Here is a 21,045-nt window from a genome sequence, read left to right on the forward strand (position 1 = left end):
AACAGCTTCAGGTATGTGCTACCCTGAAGGCCGTTTATAGAGAAAGCAGGGCGATGCAGTACCCTGGCCATGGAGCCAATGCAAGCAGGGCCCCAAGGCTCCTGAGCAGCTGCTGCCCAAGGAGCAAGGCAGCCATCCTTGACTAACCCAAGATATGGCTTCACAGCACAGAATCAGGACCCCCTCTCCGGGTGGGGAGCGAAGAGGGAGTGCCCAGGAGACATAATTTGGCTCCAAATCAAAGCTCTCCTTCAGCACAGACTCTCCAAGAAAGAAGGCAGCTGCTGACTGGCATGCTGGCCCCACCATTGCTGGAGGAGCTTGCAGATGTCGAACTACCATCTGGAAATGATTCGGCCCTGAGATTCCTGAACGGGTGGGAGACTGGAATGACCAGCCACTCCAAACTCCTGTCCAGCTCTCAGAAACAAAGCCGGAATGAATGGGTCCTGGAGGCAAAAAATCATAACACAACCAGAGGTCACCCCCTGCAAAGGAGGGGACACCCTCTGGGCAATCCATAACCCTATTAGAGCAACAGGAATCGCCATTAGCCAACCAAGCTGATCTCCCCAGCATGGTATCAATTTTAAATGTCCTTTCGGTGTGCAAACTCTCCAGTGTGACTTTTGAGAATATTATTGGACAGCACTTTATTTATTTAACCAAACACACAGCACCGACAGTTCATGTGCCATGAACTGCTCTAAGCACTTTAAAAAATATTAACTTGTTTAGTTTTTACAACAACCTTTTAAGGAGTAGCTATTATTCGGATCTAAGCTATAAGCAAACCAAAGCACAGAAGTTTCTTAATCGCTACTTAGTGGCAAGTAGGATTTGAACCAAGAATCCTAGCTCTTAACAAACTGACACTAATGTGTTACGTTGTTACAAGTAGCCCAGAAACCTCTCAGGAAGCCTGCTATCTTGCTGCTCTTTAAGCCTTTCCTAGATGAGAACTAGTGACTCAGATGGTAAAGAATCTACCTGCAATGCAGAAGACCTGGGTTCAATCCCTGGGAGAAATGGCAACCCACTCCAGTATTCTTGCCTAGGAAATCCCGACAGAGGAGCCTGACAGGCTACAGTCCATGGAGTCGCAATGAGTCAGACACGACTGAGCGACTAACACTTTCTTTTTCTTTCTAGATGTGAACTACACTGCCTGAAAGACACACTGGTGTTTGCTAAATATTTACAGGACAGAGCAGGATTTACTATTACTTGCACATTATTTTGGTGGGAGTGGGACGAAAGGAAAGAAAATGGAGTGAGTGACCTACCACCCTGGAAACTCTGCCCAGTGACCGGAGATCTTAGGAACATGCACCCCGCCTATTCTGGGGTGCTGGCCCAGCACAGGTACTTTAAGCAAACATCAGGGTCAGACCACATCCATTAAAAAGGAAAGAATTCCTTTATATAAAGGATCAAACCAAAACATACCACCCAAATTTCTAGGCTGCCCTGACTGTCATTCCTGGGTTGGGAGACTCCTTCTCCAAGTTGGCTGCACTGCCCAGGATCAGAAAAGCTTTTGGAAAAACAAGTAAATAAACCTGCCAGCCCCTGGCAGACAACTGGAATTAAATATGCTGAGGCCTCATTATGAACTGCCCAGGGTATAAGAAGTAACTTCAACTTTGGGATGAAGCCGAGGATGGGCCCACCTTACAAGGAATCACACACACAAACAACAGCCAGGGAATTCGAGGCAGAAAAGCCACACTGCTCTCAGCATCCGACCACCTATGTCACACACTGGCGCCTATACCCAGCTCTCATGAGTCCCACAACCTATGTTGTTGGGAGCTACCCAAAGTATACAAAACCCTGCATAGCTACTTTCCCAGATCACAGGAGGGAAATTTCTCCCATTGGTAGTAGGAATCTCCAACAAACAAACAACAAAACCACTGAAGACAGGGCAGCTATTCCCTCAACAAATTCACCTCAAAACAAGATATAAGTTGCAAACTCAGGCTTTCCCACTGGTGCTAGTGCTAAAGAAACCACCTGCCAAAGAAAGAGATGCAAGAGATGAGGGTTTGATCCCTGGGTTGGGAAGAACCCCCTTGAGAAGGCAATGGCAACCCACTCCAGTATCCTTGCCTGAAAACTTCCATGGACAGAGGAGCCTGGCGGGCTACAGACAACGAGGGTGCAAAGAGTCAGACACAACTGAGCACAGCACAAAGGAAAGAGAAGGGAAGGAGAGAGAAAAGCAAAAAACCAAGCAAACAAAAAAAGGTGCAAACTGATTCTGCTCACTTCCTGACATGACACTCATCTCATGGACCCTCTTCACAGTTCAGAGTTCTCATCCCTCACCTAAGCCCTCCCTTTGTTCAAGGTCAGAGGCTCAATGCATGGATGTCCAACCATAACCCCTACACCCCAGAGTTACAAAACTTTGTGTTCATATGAGCTCTCTGGTGGGACAATGGGGCTGTATTTTACTCATTTCTGACCCTGAAAAATAGGTCAGTTAAGCCTCAAGATCAACAACTTGTCAGACCTAGGTTCCAGTCAACATTCACCAGCTGGGTGACACTCACAAGAAGTTACTTCACTCCTGTTTCCCCAACTTTAAATAGAGGCAATGATACTAACCGGCTTCCCAGGTGGTGCTAGTGGTAAAGAAAAGTGAAAGATGAAGTTGCTCAGTTGTGTCTGACTCTTTGGGACCCCATGGACTGTAGCCTACCAGGCTCCTCCCCAATTTGAACCCACCTGCCAATGCAGGAGACACAGGTTCAATCCCTGGGTCAGGAAGATCCCCTGGAAGACCGTATGGCAACCCACTCCAGTATTCTTGCCTGGAGAATCCCATGGACAGAGCAACCTGGCGCAGTACAGTCCATAGATAGCAACCTAGAGTAGCAAGCTAGAGTCCACAGGGTCACAAAGAGTCGGACTCGACTGAAGACAATGATATTAACCACCATCCCCAGTAATAACAACCATTTTCTAAGCACTTGGCCTGGACTGGGAAGTGGTGGGAAATCATTACATAGACAAGGAAACCAGATCTCAAGGATTCAAGGTGGCGATCAGTGGGGTCATCAACAGAACACACTCAATACCTAGCCTGTGTCCCAGGCTGGAGCTCATTTGTCATCGTCAGCACAATGCAACACAGCATAAGCAGGGAAAGCTTGAACTGAAGTCCTCGCAGGATGTGAATTTTTTTCTGAAGGGCCTTTACCCTGCACAGTCCCAGGAGCAGAGGGAAGAGGCCTCAGGCATTACCGCCTCAGGGAGTCCTGGCCCTTGGCAACTCTCCCTCCAGGCTCCAGAGGCTGGAAAACCTGTTTGCTGTAAGATCTTTCTGGAGAACAACTAGGCAGCCAGTGATGGGAGTCATAAATGTGATCACACCCTTTGACCCAGGAATCCCACTCTGGGGAATATGATCCAAGAAATTATTTAAAAGGAGAAAATAAAACAGTGTAAACTGTGGTAGGAAGAGGTCCATAGTGAGAAACTGCCAAAGTCCACAGACCACAACCAGGGAAGGGAACGCTAACCCTGGAATGCCAGGATGGTAGAAGTCGCTGTGGCCTGGCTGGGTTCAGGAATGAAAATCATGAGGGCTAAGGGGAAAGATGTATGGGGCCAGACAAAGTCTAGAATAAGGCCCTCAATTTGGGGGCGCTGATGGGAAACCATGCCGCAGGCAGCTGCAGCCTCTGTAAACAGCTGGCAGACTAGTCGGTCCAGGATTTTCTAGTACTGTGGTTTTTTTTTTTTTTTTTTAAGAGATTTCATGTCATGTTCGGACACTCCTGGTTTACTTTAAATTTCTTTGTTCAGTTAATTAAATAAATACACATTTTCAAAGCAAAGAAGAAGGGATCCATGTTGAGCCCAGCCGGCCTTTGAGATTCCTCAGAGGGATCTGAGGAATCTGAAAAGAAAATAATTCCCAGAGAAACTGAGGTTCTCCTTTCCTCCTTGCAGGAGACTGGTGCCCCAAAGGCGACAGCATGTCACACAGCTTCCCAGGGCAGGGACGCCACCCTCCATGGGAGGCTGACTGGGCGGTGGCCCAGGAAGCAGCCCTACCTGCCAAGACAGGCGTGGGGGAGGGCAGTGGAGAGGACGAGGAGGCTCAGCCTCGGAACCCAGCTTTAGGCCTGCTTTCCTCAGGAAGAGACCTGAGGCAGCTACTCACGGCACGAGGTTCGTCTGGCAGAACGCAAACACACACACACAATGTAGCTGCACACACATTCTCTGCACAATGACATGCTCTCCACACACATGCTCTGTGTACATACACTCTGCACACAAACACACTCGCGCGGGCACACACACTACACGCCCCTTGCCCCGATCCTTAGAGTCCACACCCATCGGCCGCCTTGTGACCCTTCCAGAAGCCCTCAACCAGCCGAGGTCACAGTGGGGACCTCACCCCCACTCTTCCTCCCCCGTTGCGGGTCGGGGGGGAGGCGAGGGAGAGGAACCCAACGCCAACTCCCTCCCCCCTCTCAGGAAGACCCTGGTGTGGGGAGGGCGGGGAGAGGAAGGCAAAGTCTCCTTTAATTGTCACCCACTTCCTTCAATTCTCAGCTGGACCCTCGCTAGCCTGAGCAAGCCCATTAACCCTCTGGCCCCGCCTCGTCTGCAACAGGGGTCTAACGGCGCCCCAGCTCGCAGGCTGCGTGAGGAGCGAGATGACTGGGAAGGCTGAGGGCACCAGCGCGCACTAGCTGGGGCTCCTACAAGGCAGCGGTTACTGTGACCACCACCCATCTCTGAATGACACCTTCGGCGGCGACAACGAGGGCAGAGCCGAGCTGGGAGCAAGAAAGACACACCCCCGCGGCTCTCCTTCCCACCTCGGGGCCCACACCCCTTCCGGCGACCGCCAGGTCCCCGTCTCCACCTGGGTGGGAGGCCCAGGATTCAGAGAACAGTCCCTCCCGGGGCCTTCCCACCTGGCCTCCCAGCCAACGCCCATTCGGCGGCCACGGGGCGCAGAGGGGCAAGCGCTCCAGGGAGCGCCGGAGGAGGGCTCCACCCCCCAGGGACCGCGGACCTGAGGCTTCCAGTCCCCCGGCTCCCGCTGCGACACCCCAGCTCCTGCAGCGACACCCCAGCTGCAGAGAAATGCCACAGCCCCGACTCTCCCCGTGCGGCCTCAACCCGAACCTTCAACCCACCGCCCCCAATAGGCGCACAGCCCCGGCGCACGGCAGGGAGCGAGCACACGAGGAGAGCGCCCTGGAGGATGGATCTCCCGAAGGGGCCTAGGTCCCCTTTGTCCTCGCGCCCTCGGGGGACAACGTCCCCCGGTCCCGGAGCCCACACGGAGCCCGCGGGTGCTCGGCGCGGTGGTGGTGGTGGGGCACCCGACAGGGAGCTTCAGCCTCCACAGGGGCGCACGCGCGGTGGAGGCTGGAGGGCGAGGGGTACCGGCCGGGCCAGGGCACTCACCGATGGACACGAGCTTGATGCTCTCGCGGTCCAGGAACTCGAGCGCCACGGACACGTTCTCCAGCTGCATCTGGCGGAAGGTGGGCCGCTGGTGGTACTTGCGGTACATGTGCTTCTGGCTGAGCACCTCCAGGAGCGCGATGAGCCGCAGCCCGTCGCTCAGGTCGGTCTGCAGGTTCCCTATGCGCTTGTTCACGCACTTAAGGTGCTCGTTGCACCAACGCGTGAAGGTGTTCTGCTGGATCTTCTTCCAGGGCGCGTCCTCCGCCAGGTCCTTCTCGGTTACGGGCATTCTGGCGGCGGGGAGAGCGCTATGCGCAGCGAGTTGCCGGAGACTGGCGTATGGAAGCCCAAGGACCGCGGGGAGCGAAAAAAACCAAAGCGGAGCGGGAGCGGGGCTCGAACTCGCTGCTACCGAAGCCGCAGCTAGGGCTGCTCTGCGCCCGCCTGCCCGTGGCCGCGCGAGGCGGCTGGCCCCGCGCCTGCGCACTGAGTCGGCCCGCCCCTGAAGCCCCGCCCCGTCCCAACCCTCAGGAGGGCGCTCCCGGGCCACGCTCGCCCCCTGCCGCTCGAAGCGGGCATTGCGGCCCGCGAACTCCCAAGTCCTCTGGGGTCCCCGCCTTCTGTGCTCACCGCCTCGGTGAAAGGAAGCTAGGCGGGAGATGTCCGGCTTCTCAAGAAGGTCACCCGGTTCCAGAGTGAGGGGACGTGCAGAGGTAGGAACCTGGACAGAATGGGCAGGGACGGTGGCATGGGTCACACGGGAGAGGTTGGCGGGGAGGGGTATTTCATCCACCTGCAGGTTCAATAAGTTTCAATAAGACCTTTTATTGAGCTATTGCTGTGTGCTAGGTGGGCTCTGTGTTAAGGACTTCCCTGTAGCTCAAACGGTAAAGAATCTGGCTGCGAGGCAGGAGGCCAGGGTTTGATCCCTGGGTTGGGAAGTCCCTCTGGAGAAGGGAATGGCAATCCACTCCAGTATTCTTCCCAGGAGAATTCCACGGACAGAGAACCCTGGCGGGTTAACAATCCACGGGTGCGCAGAGTCGGACGCGACTGAGCGACTAACACAGTCCACAGGCTCCGTGTTAGGCACTAGGAGCATCGTGAAGGAAATGGACTTTAAAAAAAATAAATTTATTTGGCTGTCTCGGGTCTCAGTTGCGTCATGTGGGATCTTTGGTTGGAGCGCTCAGGCTCCAGAGCACAGGCTCAGTAGTTGGGGCGCGCTGGCTTAGTTGCCAGGTGGAATGTGGGATCTTAGGTCCCGAACCAAGGATTGAAATTTGTCGCCTGCACTGGAAGGCGAATTCTTAACCACTGTGACCAGGGAAGTCCCTGAAATGGACATTTTCCTTCTCATATTAACTGAACACATATGAATTATAGTATTATCGTTCATAGTATTTATTGACTGCCTACTAACTGAAGGGCTATCAGCCTTCTTATCATTCACTTCAGTCCCTCAGTCGTGTCCGACTCTTCGCGACCCCATGAATCGCAGCACACCAGGCCTCCCTGTCCATCACCAACTCCCGGAGTTTACTCAGACTCCTGCCAACAAATGGTAAGTAAGACAAACTTATAATTTAACCTTGAGGAGTTCATAGACTAATGGGAGAAAAAGTATAAATCAACTATCACAAACACCCTAATGGTGGTGATAGAAATGAACCATAATTTGCCATGTATATTAGTTCCTTAATGCTGCTGTAACAAACTACCAAAACTTTGTCTTTAAACACACAGGCACACATTGTTATCTTGCTTTTCTGTAGTTTAGAGTCCCTCAGAGGGCTCACTGAACTAAAATCAAGGTATTGGAAGGATCCATTCCTTTCTGGAGGCTTTAGGGAAGAACCCATTTCTTTGGCTTTTCCAGCTTCTAGAAGCTTCCCAAATTCCTTGGCAGAGGCTGCTTTCTCTATCTTCAAAGCCAGCAACATGAGGCGGAGTCTCTCATGCTGTCTTCTCTCTGGTTCTCTGTAGTCACATCTAATTCTTTTAAGGACCCCAGTTGGGAAGAGGTTGGGCAGGATGGATAGCTGTCAAGGGCTTCCAGCTCTGGGAGGAGCCCGCAGATGTATGGTTATAGCCTTATGTAACGGATCATTTGTGTACAAGGTGAAGCACTTTCTTCAGATAGAGTGCCTCACTCACTGGAAATGCCCAGAAGAGTCTTGAGGAAGAGAAGTTATTACCTGGCCCTGGCCCTGGCTCTGGCCCATTGTTAGGATCAGTAACTATTGGAAGAATCATTCCCCTTCTTTGTGATTAAGTGAAGAAATTTGCTGGAGGTCAGCGGGTAAGGACTGGACAAAGCTGGACGTGAACCTGGGTCTAACACCAAAGTCTGTACTATGCCTAAAAGCTGTCATGCTGTTCCCAGCCTGGACCTTGTCTTTGTCTACACAACCTGAGCAGCAGATTCACTAAAGGCACTGTGGGTAACCTTGCCTACCCCATGTGCGAGCCTTCTAGTTCCTCAAGCTTTCTTCCACCCAAAGGCATCCATCAAAACTTATCAGCCAGTGTCTCATTCCCAAGGGGATCTCCTCCCTGCTAGGTGAGACTGGAGCTAATATGATCAACTCAGTTCACTCAGCAGCTGATAATGTACTAAGGTTCTGCTTTCTTAGGAGATATGTCTGTTTTCACCAAGTCTTGACACAAATAACTAAGTTCTGCATATAACTATCTAGTCCACCTCACTCTGAGCTGAGACGTCCCTGTCTTAGGATGAGTCTGGTGATTCTCCACATCCAATCAGGAGACACCCAAGGGAGCAGTTTATGCGGAGTGAAGGGGACTCCATAACCATGGTGGAGGAGGGTGATCAGTGGCTTTGGTGCAAGGGGAGGAAGCACACAAGGTCTTCAAAGGGCTCTCCATCAACATTTGATAAAAGAAGAGGGCAGGCATTTCTGCAGGGAACATTTTCACCAATGCATTCCACAGTTATGTCGACAAGGCTCTCATTTAACAAAAAATAATAGAAATAATAAGAATAGTAATAGTAAAAATAATAATGGAAGCTTCTGCTTCTTAAGTGCTGATATTCTCATTTAATTATCACAGCAACTCCAGAAGATGTTATTATCCCCATTTTACAGGTAAGGAAACTGAAGTTGAGAAGAGTAATCAGATACTTAAGGTCACAGAGTGACAGAAACTAGATTCTAAGGAAGGGCTAAGAAAGACAATACAGTAATCATGATTAAGAGCAGGGACCCACAGCTACCCTGATTTTGTTTCTTTAGCTGTAACCTACATTAACAGTGTACCTCCTAGGAATTTCTGACAAATGAGAAACCACGTGTATAACACTTGGCGGTACATGTCAGCTGAGAGGGCCGATACTGCTATTATTGTCACAGACATCAAACAGTGAAATCTGAAGGTTCCAGGTTTAGAAGCCCACTTTCCAAAGGGAACAGAGACGAAGAACCAGGACTTACAAAGTGAACTTCCATTCTCACCAGATGCACCTCTCTGCTAGGGTGGGGGCCTCCTCAGTTGTAATTTTACACCAATGTCCACACCCTGCCAGAAAGAAAGAGAAGCAAAATAGAACTGAGAATATTTGCTCTGTCTCCACCCGCTAGAGGAAGAGGAGCTGGTTCTCTCAGGAGCTCCCTGGAGAAGTGGGAGGGTTCACCCTCCTCTGCCAGCCCTGATTGCAGAGGTCCTTGGAACCACGTGGGTCGGGTGCTAAGAGGAAGCCTACTCTGGCGGGGAGGGTGACAGAGGGGTGTTGGGAGAGCTGGCCTTCCTCTACAGGGGTGGCAACAGCAGAGGTGTTTTACAGGTCCAGGGGCCCCACCAGGCAACCCTACCCTGAGATTTTAAGATTAGGTGGGGGCTGCTAGGACGCAGGTTGCTGCGAAAAGGTACCCCAACTCTCCCACTCACCCACTGGCTAAGGTAGCGCTCAGAACAGGCAGAGCAGTGTTCATGAAAGCCATTCTTTACTGGAGCCACTCAATGGGCTACGTGATTGTGATTTTATCTCTGATCCTACAGCTGTAGTACTTGGCCACTTCCTAGTGCCAGGTACTGAGCTAAGCATCATGTCTGGGAGGGTTTTTTTGTTTTTAATACCATCCTTATCACTACTAATACTTTTTTGGGTGGGGGGCTGTGTTCGGTCTTTGTTGCTGCCCGGGCTTTCCTCTATCTGCGGAGAGCTGGGGGCTACTCTCTGGTTGCAGTGCACGGACTTCTCTTTGCAGTAGCTTCTCAGTGTGGTGGTTTCTCTTGCTGCAGAGCACAGGCTCTGGGTGTGTGGGTTTCAGTAGTTGCTGCACATAGGCTCAGTAGTTGGAGCTCCCAGGCTCTGGAGCACAGGCTCAATAGTTGTGGCTGACGGGCGTAGCAGCTCCTCCATGTGGGATCTTCCCGGATCAGGGATCAAACCTGTGTCCCCTGCTTTGGCAGGCAGATTCTTCACCACTGACCCACCAGGGAAGCCCTGGGGCTTAATTTTTTAATCTTCTCAAGAACACTTTGAGCTTGATGCTCGAAGTGTTATTATCAGCCCCATTTTACAAGTAGGGAAACTGAGGCTGAAAAAAAAAAAAAGAAGAAGAAGAAATCAGGTCACTTGCTCAGAGTCCCTTGGGAATCAGGTGTCAGAACCTGGATGCAGACCCTGAACTAACAAACTCCAGAGGCCAGTTCTGAGTCTCTAAGCGCAACTGCCAGGGGCACAGTTTGCCCAGCGATGGCAAAGGACTGAAGACAGTGGCCACTATCCACTGGACATCCGTGTGGTATTCATTCAGCAGGAGCAGGAGTCAGGGTCTACTGAGGGCCTTGGATTCCTCCCGCAATTTCCTAGGCCAAGATGGAACTCACTGCCCCAGACCCCACCCCAGTCTTGTTGGAATCACCAAAAAAAAAAGTTTGCAGATGACTGGGCCCTCTTCCTCAATCCCATCTGGCTTTGACTTTTTTGGAAGATTTATGTGAGTCTGGTCTGCTTTTCTAAAGTGCAGACAAATGTCACAGAGTACTTTTCAGCTAAAGAAAACCCTGTCTAGCCACTCTCACCTGGCAAACCCAGTCAGCCTTCCAACTGGAATAGAACTGCCCTTTTGTGGATGGCTGGACCACTGACAAAGCCCTTTTCCATCCTTATCTTGTTGACTCCCTCCTCCCCCACTGCTCTTCAGGCCAGGATTAGTAGTATTACTCAGAGCGCTCAAGGACAGCGATTGTTTATCTTTATCCCTAGGGTCTAAGAGAGTGGAGGCCTTTGTGACCACTTACTGAATTGCTGGGGGAGGAGGGAGTCACTGGCCACTCAGAAAGGTTGTGACCTGCTTAAGGTCACATGGTTAGTGTCAGGGTCAGAGTTCAACACTATGTCTTCTGACTCTCAAGCCTGTTCTCTAGGACTCCTTTCAGATAGTCAAGCCTGTTTCCTGCAGCACACTGTCTCTAACAGCCAAGTGTCCCTCGCTGTGGGTAGAGGTCACATGGTGTGATCCTGCCAGCAGCTCCCACCGCACCAGGTGCCACCTTGGACCTGCCGAATCTGAAGCTGCAGTTTAACAAGGTCCCCGAGGCAATTCATGTGCTCATTAAAGTTGCTAAGTCCCACATTACAGTACATCCATCTGGTGGACCACCTTGGTACTTTTTTCTTTTTTTTTAACACAAGAATGTGATGGATCTACACATAGGCTGATGTGAAAGGATCTCAGAATTTATTGTAATGTGGGGAAAAAGAAAAGCAAGTTACAGATCAATGTGACTTTATATGATTCAATTTGTGTACACATTTTTTTTTAAATGAAGGTAGAACTAATACATGTGAATATATGCACAGAACTGATCAGCCAGGCAGCCTATTAGGGTGCAAGACTAGAAGGGGAACCCAAATAGCCCTGGTCTAGACCAAAACACAGTGCTGGTTAACTTGAGTGTTCACGCTCACTGAGACTTAACCGACGCTCAGAGGGAAATAGCCTCCTCTGGAGGAAACTAGAACATTCCCGTCCTTGGCACCACCATGCCAGAGTCCAGCTAGGCGACGGCTCTCTCAGAGCCTTGGTCTGTCAGCTTGGTCCCCGGTCAGAGCTGCATGCTGGTTTGTTTATTCATCACCTGAATCTTGGGCTTCCCAGGTGGCTCAGTGGTAAAGAACCACCTGCCAGTGCCGGAGCCACAGGAGGGTTCAATCCCTGGGTCGGGAAGATCCACTGGAGAAGGGAATGACAACCCACTCCAGTATTCTTGCCTGGAGAAGCCCATGGACAGAGGTGCCTGACGGGCTGCAGTCCATGGGGTGGCAAAGAGTCAGACACGGCTGAGCACACAACACTCGTCACCTGAACCATATGCCCTTTAGCTCCCAGAAAACTGCCTGGACAACTGCAGTTTCAGGAAAATTCCAAGGAAAAGACAACAGTTTATTCTGTATATGTAATAAATTCTTTGTTTCTAAAAAAAGAAATTATCTATTTTATGAACAGAAATGTCAGTTTCTCCACATCCTTGAACCACTCTGAAACACTGTTTTTAAAATATCAAGTTGAGGGGATCCCAAATTATTAGCCTGCCTGGAGCACTTCTTGGAGAAGGCAATGGCACCCCACTCCAGTACTCTTGCCTGGAAAATCCCATGGATGGAGGAGCCTGCTAGGCTGCAGTCCATGGGGTTGGGAAGAGTCAGACACAACTGAGAGACTTCACTTTCACTTTTCACTTTCCTGCATTGGAGAAGGAAATGGCAACCCACTCCAGTGTTCTTGCCTGGAGAATCCCAGGGACGGGGGAGCCTGATGGGCTGCCGTCTATGGGGTCGCACAGAGTCGGACACAACTGAAGCGACTTAGCAGCAGCAGCAGCAGGAGCACTTCTATGTCTCAGTCTGGTTCTGTGTGTACTTAAAAAAAAAAAAATAGAAACTTTGGAAGGACTTACAGGAAACAGTTACCTAGGAAGTAGAATTATAAGAAGTTTTACTTTCTACCTTAAGGACTTTCTTTCTACCTTAAATGTTTCTCTGTTTTGAAACATGCATCGTTGGTGGGAATGTAAAATGGTAAACCCATTTTGGAAAGCAATTTCTTGAAAAATTAAACTTATGATCCAGCTCTTTCACTCCTAGGTAATTACCCAAGGGAAATAGAAGCATGTGTCCATAAAAAGACTTGTACTTGGGTGTTTGCACCAGCTTTATTTGTAATTGCCCCAAACTGAAACAACCCAAAGGTCCATTAACAGGTGAATTGACGAATGCACTGCGGTGCATCCATACAATGAACTAGTCAGTACTCAACAATAGAAACTAAGGATCTGACGCACAAAACGCAGCTAAATCTCAAAATTAGTAACCTCCATGAAAGAAGCTAGACAAAAAAAGAGTACATGCTGTGTGATTTCATTTATGTAAGCCTCTAGAAAATGCAAGCTATTTATAGTGACAGAAAGCAGATCAGGGTGTGCCTGGGGATGCAGGGGGAAAGTGGGAAGGGATGGAAGGGAGAGGTTACAAAAAAGTATGAGGAAAATTTTTGGAGTGATGGATATAGTCTCCATTTTGATTGTAGTAATGGTATCATGAATATACATATTTGTGTATATATGGAGATATATATATATATGGATATATATATATATGGGTTTCCTGGTGGTTCAGATGGTAAAGGATCCACCTGCAATGCAGGAGACCTGGGTTCGATCCCTGGGTTGGGAAGATCCCCTGGAGGAGGGCATGGCAACCCACTCCAGTATTCTTGCCTGGAGAATCCCCATGGACAGAGGAGCCTGGCAGGTTACAGTCCATGGGGTCACAAAAGAGTCAGACACAACTTAGAGGCTAAACAACAACAGCACAGGTATGTGTAGCTGGTACTGTGAGTATATCATAACGAAATAGAGAAGGGAGAAAAAGGAAACATGAAAGGGGAGGAGCAAGGGAAGGAAGGAGGGGGAAGGGAAGAATGGAGGAAGGAAGGAAGGAAGGAAAGAAAACAGATCCGTTTTATGTTTATGGGTAGAAAAAAGCAAAGGCACACCCATATTAAAATGTATGCTCCTTCACTTCTAAATCTCCTAGTCTCTACCTGTCATTGCAGGGAATGCATCCAATGTGCTCTTTAATTCAGCTCATTTTAAGACTATCTGTTCCCTTTTTTTCCCCGTGTCCCCCACCCCACCAAGTGAAGCTAAGTGGAATCCTGCTGAAACGAAGTCAGATAAGGTTTCCTCGCTCCATGACGGCCCCCAGCTTCTCCCCACGGAGGTTACAGGCTGTGAGGAATGTGACGGCGTGTTTACTTTGGAGCAGACTTTGGCCAGTAAATACACTCTGAGCTCAGACCAGAATTGGTCCAGATAGAAGACAGGCCCTTCCAAAATAGCTGGAGGTCAATCCCCTGTTCAAAAGCTCCATATAGATCTTTAGTACTGAGGCGAGGGGAAGGGCTGGCAGTAACCAGAGTATTCTCCTTAGTGTTGCTAAGCAGAGGGAAAGCTCTTGGCTACAGAAGCTCATTGAGAAGTTACAAGAGAACAATCAGAACATGGCTGGCCCAGCGTAACGAGGTCTCTGAGGGGCCCCCGTTCTCCAAGTGTGAGAAATTTGCACCTCTGTTGGCATCGATGGTTGACCAGCCATTCAATCCCAGGTTGGTTAGGACCAGAGGGAGTCTACTGGACCATGTGGCTTTCTAGAATGCAAAACTTCTCTGGTGACAACATGGCAACAGCTCACCAGGGTGCTAACACATTTTGACACATTTAATTCTTACACAACCCCATGAAGTAGGAACTGAGGCCGCATGAAGTAGAACTTGGTTAACTGAGATGTTAACCAAGCATGCTATTAATAGGGCTGACTCCAGGGCCCCTGCTCTGGGTCACAGCCCCATATTGCCTCCCAGGAAAACATAGGCAGTCCAGGCAAGGCAGAGATTCTAGACTCGTGTTCCAGCTCTTTGTGACCCCATGGACAGTAGCCCACCAGGCTTCTCTGTCCTTGAGACTTTATAGGCAAGAATACTTGAGTGGGTTGCCACTTCCATCTCCAGGGGACCTTCCCCACCCCTGGATCAAATCCGAGTTTCCTGCATTGGCAGGCAGATTCTTTACCACTGAGCCACCTGGGAAGCCTCTAGACTCAGACCCACGTTCAAATCTGAGTTATGCAGGAATAATAGTAATGCCCACCTCACACTTACAAAATCGGGTAGGTAATGAGGACTGAGCACAGCAGGTGATCAGGGAGCGGTAGCTGTCATCATGTTCATCATCACGTCAGTATCCAGAAAATCTTCATCCCATGCTGCTTCCCAGTAAAAGAGAAAGAAGGCACCTTGCTGTTGATAGGGGTGGGCGTCAATGACAGACTTACAGTTCCTCTGCCAGACACTGTTCCAACTGCTGTAGATGCACTCACACCTCACAGAACCCAGTGAGGAAAACACCATCAGGTTGCGGGTGGGGGACGCTGTAGAAATGACCGACAGTAAAATAGGCTCAGGGATATACTGTATAATGCAGAGAATAAAGCCAATATTTTGTAGTAACTGTAAATGGAAAGTAGACTTTAAAATTTGTATAAAAATTATAAAACTTTTTAAATAAATGAAGATAAACAGACACATAAAATACCATCAGGCAGGTGAGGAAACTAGGCACAGAGAGGTCAAGTTACTTGCCCAAATCACACACTTGGGAGACAGCAAGGCACGGCCTCACGCCCAGGCACCCACGGAGCCCGCCCTCCGACCTACCGCACCACGGGGCCTCTACCGTTTCTCCCTCAAAGTCTGGCCACGCTGAATCATTTCAGTTCCTCAGATGACTGAGCTTTCTCTCACCTCCTGGCGTCTGCACTCGCTTGCTCCTTGTTCGGCAGCATTCCTTGCCCTTTCCTCCCAGCCTATGCTGAAGTGCACTCAAGCCCAGGGGGTCTTCCCTGATCCTTCTCTGTGCTCCCGGCCCCAGGCGTCCCCAGGGATGGGTTGCAGTTGGCCCAGGGCTTGGTGAAGCGCCCGCCAGGTGTCAGCTGTCCTGAACCACAGCTATTGAGCCGATGGTCGGGGATGAACTGATTCAGTATTACATTCATTTCCTGTGGCTGCTGTAACAAACCACCATAAATGCAGTGGCTTAGCTCAACACCAATGTGTTCTCTTTCAGTTTTAGAGGCCAGAAATCCAAAGTCAGTTTCCCTGGGCTAGAGTCAAGGTGCTGGTTCCTTTTAGAGGCTCCAGGGGAGAATGTTTCCTCGCCTTTTCCTGCATCTCCTGGTCCATGACTCTGTCTTCCATCTCCAAAGGGAGCAGCGTAGCATCTTCCAGTTTCTTTCTGTTCTGCTTTGTCATCACATCATCTTCTGTCTAAAAGAGATGGGTGGAGGACACCCTCTTAAAATGACTGTTGTGATTACATTCAGCCCATTCTGATAACCCAGGATCATCTCCCCACCTCAAGATCCTTCACTTAATCATGTCTGCACAATTATAGTCACAGCGTCCAGACGTGGACTCCGAGGGGCTATTGTTCACCTACCACAAGGGTGAAGTGTAAGGGCTTCCAGCCTGGAGGTCTCCTCTTGAGTCCAAGTGGTTCTAACTTGCTGTGACCAAGTGACTTATCTTCCCTGTGCCTCAGAAGGCAGAGGGAAGGAGGAGAGTGAGCAGAGCAGTTTGAGGAACTGAAAGCAATTCAGGCCAGCTGGAGGATGGGGTCAGGGAGGAGTCGATTGGCTTCAAGCCCCAGCTCTGAGTCAGTTTCTGCATCCGCGAAATGGAGACAATAACGGTCCCTACCTCAGAGCCCTGCCTGTCATAGGATGGAATGAGTCAAGCTGTGTGAAGTGTTGAACACAGAGCTTGGCATAAAGCGCTCGACACACGTTGCACATTAGGTGTTGTCTTAGTTGGGGTTTCCTCGCAAGCAGACCCAAGCCTCGGATTCAAATGCCAGACATTTATCTGGAAAGTGATCCCAGGAAGTACTGGCAGGGGAGGTGGGAGGTGAGACAGGCAAGGTGGCAGCCCATAAAGGGTGAGTTAATGAGAGGGCTGCTCCTGGAATGTGGAATGGGGAGGAGCTGGGGGTTTTGCCATCAGTTATTGGTGGAGGGCTACTGATCGGGGTGGGGGTGGGGGTGTTCCTTTGAGGCCCTTCTGGCTCTCCTGTGCAGTCAGAGTGGGGACTTATCATGATGACTAAACAAGTTAGTTTATGGAAAGCACTCACCTGGTGAGCAAGCGACCAGAAAGTCATCGGGCAGAAGGACATGGCTACTGGCAGCTGGAAGTAACTGGCATAGGCTGAAGGGATCTGGGTGTGCGCTGAGTGTGTGGTATTATCCTCACAGGGACCATCCCGCCCAGGAGCCTTGATCCTGGGGACTAGCGGCAGTGGCCATGACTGAAGAGTGCCGCTCAGGGACTCCCCTGGTAGTCCAGTGGTTAAGACTCCATGCTTCCAATGCAGGGGGCAGGCACGGGTTCGGTCCCGGGAACTAAGATCCTGCATGCCTCAAGGCATAGCCTAAGTAAATAAATAAAATAAAGTGGCTCCCTGTTTTGGAAATGGGCAGGGCCTTCTGGGTCCCTTGAAGCAGGTGGGACAGGCTTGTACTCAATGTCACATACTTTCTCCAGGACAGGCTGGGGTGGAAACAGGAGCAGATTCCACAGGTCTTGACTGCAGGTGCTTGACAGGCCAGCTCGGCGCAGAGGGCCCTAGAGATAGATAGGAAGGTGGTGTCTGCGGGCGAACTCCTGATGGGGGCCACACAACTGGAAAGGCAGGCATGTCCCTGGTCCGCACAGGGAAACAGGGAGGTGTGAAGGGCCGCGGGAGGAGGGGAGGGGGGTTGTCAGTAAGGGCAGGGAGGAAGATGACCTTTTAAAGAACACCATCTATGAGGCTGTGTGGGTCTGGGTGGAGGGCAGGGCTGTTGTGGCTTTCTGAGATGTTTCAGGCATGAATAATGCTCGGATTGCGGGGGTGGACGCAGAAAGTGGGGATTAGTCCTAGGAGACGGGGAAAGGCCAGCTAGGCTGCAGTCACTGCGACTTGAAGCCTCGGAGGCCTGTCCCTTAGTGGTGAGGCTGCTTCCAATTTCAGGGCCTGGCAGGTATTTCAGGCCATGGGCTGAAGCCCAAGGAGCAAGGTTGGTTTCTAACATCAGGCCGAGGCTATGGGACACTGCACCCCAATATCTTCCCAGGCATCTCTCTGCTCTAGACCCTGGAGAAGGGAATTCCCTGGTGAACCTATGGTGAAGATTCTATGCTTCCAATGTAGGGGGCCCTAGGTTCCATCCCTGGTTGGGAAACTGTATCCCATATGTTGTTTGGTATGGCCAAAAAAAAAAAAAACTTCAGAAAAATAAATAAATAATAAAAAATAAACCCTGGAGAAGTCCAGCTGACAGAATGTGGCCCACTGCTGAGAACTGGGATTTGGGGCAGATCTTGACTTCTTTTGAGCTTCTAAAAAATAGGCCTTTTTTAAGGTACTCCTCTAACCCTGGGCTCTCCCTGGCTCCATGATCTGTAGCTATGATCCTTATCTGTCTTTTAAGAGGCAGAAGAGGAAAATTCAGTGCTGCCTGTTAGCCTCTCTGACCCAGGACAGCCTGCGGTTGAGGACGAGACAGCCTGGGTTCTGATTCCAGCTCTGCCTTTCACCAGCTGTGTGACCTAGGGCAAGTTACCTAACCCCTCTGAGCCTCCACTATCTTCCTGTCAATATATGTGCTGATCATAATCATACCGACCTAGTAGAACTGTGATGACTAAGCAAGTTAGTTCATGGAAAACACTCAGCACAGTGCCAAGCATAACCATTGACTTCTCTAGTTAGTGTGTATCATCTCATTAATTCTGATAGCAAGTCAAGCTGTGCTCACACGGAGCACTATATTCCCCCTCAGAGCAAACCTCACTGGGGTGGATTATGGTGGTGGTGGTTTAGTCACGAAGTCGTGTCTGACTCTTGCGACCCCATGGACTGTAGCCTGCCAGGCTCCTCTGTCTATGGGATTCTCCAGGCAAGAATACTGGAATGGGTTGCCATTTCCTTCTCCAGGGGATCTTCTCAATCCAGAAATCAAAACCGGGTCTCCTGCATTGCAGTCAGATTCTTTACTGAGTGAGCTCCTAGGGGTGAATTATAATTTCCAGCAAACTTTTCAGATCCTCCCATATAGAAGTTCCTGGAGCCAGGAACTCTGCATCGTTCGCTCTTTTTCCCAGCACAGCACACAAGTGCTCTACAAATGTTGATTTTGAAAGTGTCCCTGCTTTACGGACCAGGAAGCGATGGGTGGAGGGTTTTGGGGACATATGCATGTTCCGTGGCAATGCGGGCATCTGATATACTCCAGCCCATGCTGCAATTCCTGAGCACACTTTGTATGTCAGGGCTTGGGCTGGGCACCAGGGAGAGACACAGAATAGAAAGTAAACCTCAGGCCTGACCTTCAGCATCCTTATCTTTAAAAGGGAGATAATACATTTTTCCAAAAAAGATATCCAAATGGCCAACAGGTACATGAAAAGACAGTCAACACCACTAATCATCAGGGGAGTGCCTATCAAAACCACCCTGAGATATCATCTCACACCTTTTAGAATGGCTGTCGTCAAAAAAAATAAGAGATAACAAGTGTTGGCAAAAATGTGGAGAAGAGGGAACCCTTGTGCGCTTTTGGTGGGAAGGTGAACTGGTGCAGCCACTCAGGAAAATAGTATGGAGGTTCTTCAAAAAAATTAAAAATAGAACTATCATATGACCCAGCAATCACACTTCTGGGTATATATCCTAAAGAAATGAAATCACTTTCTCGGAGAGAGGAGCTCACACGTTCACTGCAGCATTATTCACAATAGTCATGATGTGGAAACAACCTGCATGCCAGCACTGGATGACTGGATAAAGACATTATGAAGCAAAAAAGCCTTTGGCAACAGTATACATAGACCTTGAAGGCATTATACTAAGTGAAATAAGGCATCACATATGCATGCTAAGTCGCTTCAGTCATGCCCGACTTCTTGCAACCCTATGAACTATAGGGATAGCCTGCCAGGCTCCTCTGTCCATGGTATTCTCCAGGCAAGAACACGGGAGTGGGTTGCCATGCCCTCCCCCAGGACATCTTCCTGACCCAGGGATCGAACCCACGTCTCCTATGGCTCCCCGCATTGCAGGCAGATTCTTTACCACTGAGCCACAAGGGAAGCCCCTATATAAGGCAGACAAAGACAAATACTGTATGTTCTCACTGGTAGAATGTAAAACAGTTGAACTCATAGAGATACAAAGTAGATTGGTGGCTGCAGGGGCCGGGGAGTGAGGGAAATGGGGAGGTGCTGGGTGCAGAGGTGCATGTTCATGTTTCCAGACTCACAGTGAATAAATCCTGGAGATCTAACATGCAGCATGGTGGCTGTAATTAACAGTACTGTATTATATACTTGAAAGTTAAGAGAGTAGATCCTAAATGTTAGAACTACAAGAAAATGGTAATTATGTGAGAGGGTGGGGGTATTAACTAACTTTATTGTAACAGTCATTTCATAATATACATATATATATCAAGTCAGTGCATTGTATAGCTTAAACTAACATATTGTATGTCAATAATGTCTCAACAAAGCTGGACAAAAAAGAGATCATACTGTCTTCCGCACAGGGCTATTCTGGGTGAACTGAGGGGTTTTGACTGCCAAGAGCCTGGCACAGGGTCCAAACTAGGGTAAGGGCTTGGTTACTGGGTGCTAGTTCTGGTCTGTGGGTCTTTTCTTGCTCCCTTCATCTGGAATTTCCCTTTTCTCCCTTCAGCTCAGTGACTAACTCCCAGTGAGCCTAGTTGTAATCTCCACCATGGAGCAGCCCTGCTCCTCAGGTGGTGTAGTTCCTTCTGTGATCTTAAAATGCCCGAGGTGCTGAGGCACTCCCCACACTGGGTTAGTTCTCTACCAGACTGTACCTTCCATGAGGAGGGGCCTGGGTCCATCTCAGTCACAGCTGTGTCCCTCTGTCCAGAAAAGGGTCAGCCACATAATAAATGCTGAGTTAAAGAAGGAAACAAATGAGTGGAAAGGTGAATGGATGGATAGATGAATGAATGGATGGATAGACAGATGAATGAATGAATGGATAGGTGGGTGGGTGGGTGGATGGATGAATGAACAGATGGATGAATGGATGGATGGCTGAGTGGATAAATGGGTGAATGAATGAAGAAATGCCAGGCTGAAAGATAGCACCTCATCCTGCAGGCTGTGGGCATGCTGGGGTGTGGGGCATCCACAAATGTGTGGCCTGGAGCCTGACAGTTCAGGACTGAGGAATTTATATCCTGTCCCTGCCCTGGGTGGGGTGTTTGCTCTACTCCTATTTCCACAATGCAGTTAACTGCAAACACCCTCCTTCCAAGGAGGCAGATTCTAGAAAGTCAAACAGCCCTTCACTCCCTGAAGAGGAAAAGACTGACAAGGTCTTGCCATCTACCAGTGGCTGGCTTCAGGATCCTCAAGTTTGCATTCCCCCAAAGCTCACAACCCCATCGTTTTATTTTTTTTCACATATTGCAAAACATTATACTCACTAGTC

General features: G+C 49.7%; 1 protein-coding gene and 1 long non-coding RNA gene across 14 annotated transcripts in view; both read right to left on the reverse strand.

The window, feature by feature from the left end:
• The window catches only part of FLNB (filamin B), a 139,449-nt gene extending 133,541 nt beyond the window's left edge, over positions 1 to 5,908 (reverse strand). For 3 of the 7 annotated variants that reach the window (XM_070360584.1, XM_070360583.1, XM_005898994.3), the window contains exon 1: positions 5,449 to 5,906. In XM_070360584.1, coding sequence (XP_070216685.1) covers positions 5,449 to 5,740 — 292 coding nt within the window. In that variant the 5' untranslated portion in view covers positions 5,741 to 5,906. Of the gene's footprint in view, positions 1 to 5,448 lie in introns of all 7 variants that reach the window. The other 4 variants (XM_005898997.3, XM_005898996.3, XM_005898995.3 and 1 more) reach the window with 2 other exon arrangements.
• A 354-nt stretch (positions 5,909 to 6,262) lies between these two features.
• Positions 6,263 to 16,312, reverse strand: LOC138984782 (uncharacterized). Of its 7 annotated transcripts, none has more exons than XR_011462067.1 (6): positions 15,976 to 16,309; positions 15,282 to 15,803; positions 14,640 to 14,908; positions 9,361 to 10,013; positions 8,907 to 8,991; positions 6,263 to 7,002 (listed from the first exon to the last, which is right to left on the reverse strand). It is a non-coding gene; the product is annotated as an uncharacterized lncRNA (long non-coding RNA). The 7 variants fall into 7 exon arrangements; XR_011462069.1 differs by having other exon boundaries at positions 9,571 to 10,013; positions 15,976 to 16,306; XR_011462066.1 differs by having other exon boundaries at positions 8,907 to 10,013; positions 15,976 to 16,312.
• Positions 16,313 to 21,045: the final 4,733 nt, after the last annotated feature.

This window comes from Bos mutus, chromosome 22 (genome assembly GCF_027580195.1).
Source record: "Bos mutus isolate GX-2022 chromosome 22, NWIPB_WYAK_1.1, whole genome shotgun sequence".
NCBI lineage: Eukaryota > Metazoa > Chordata > Mammalia > Artiodactyla > Bovidae > Bos > Bos mutus.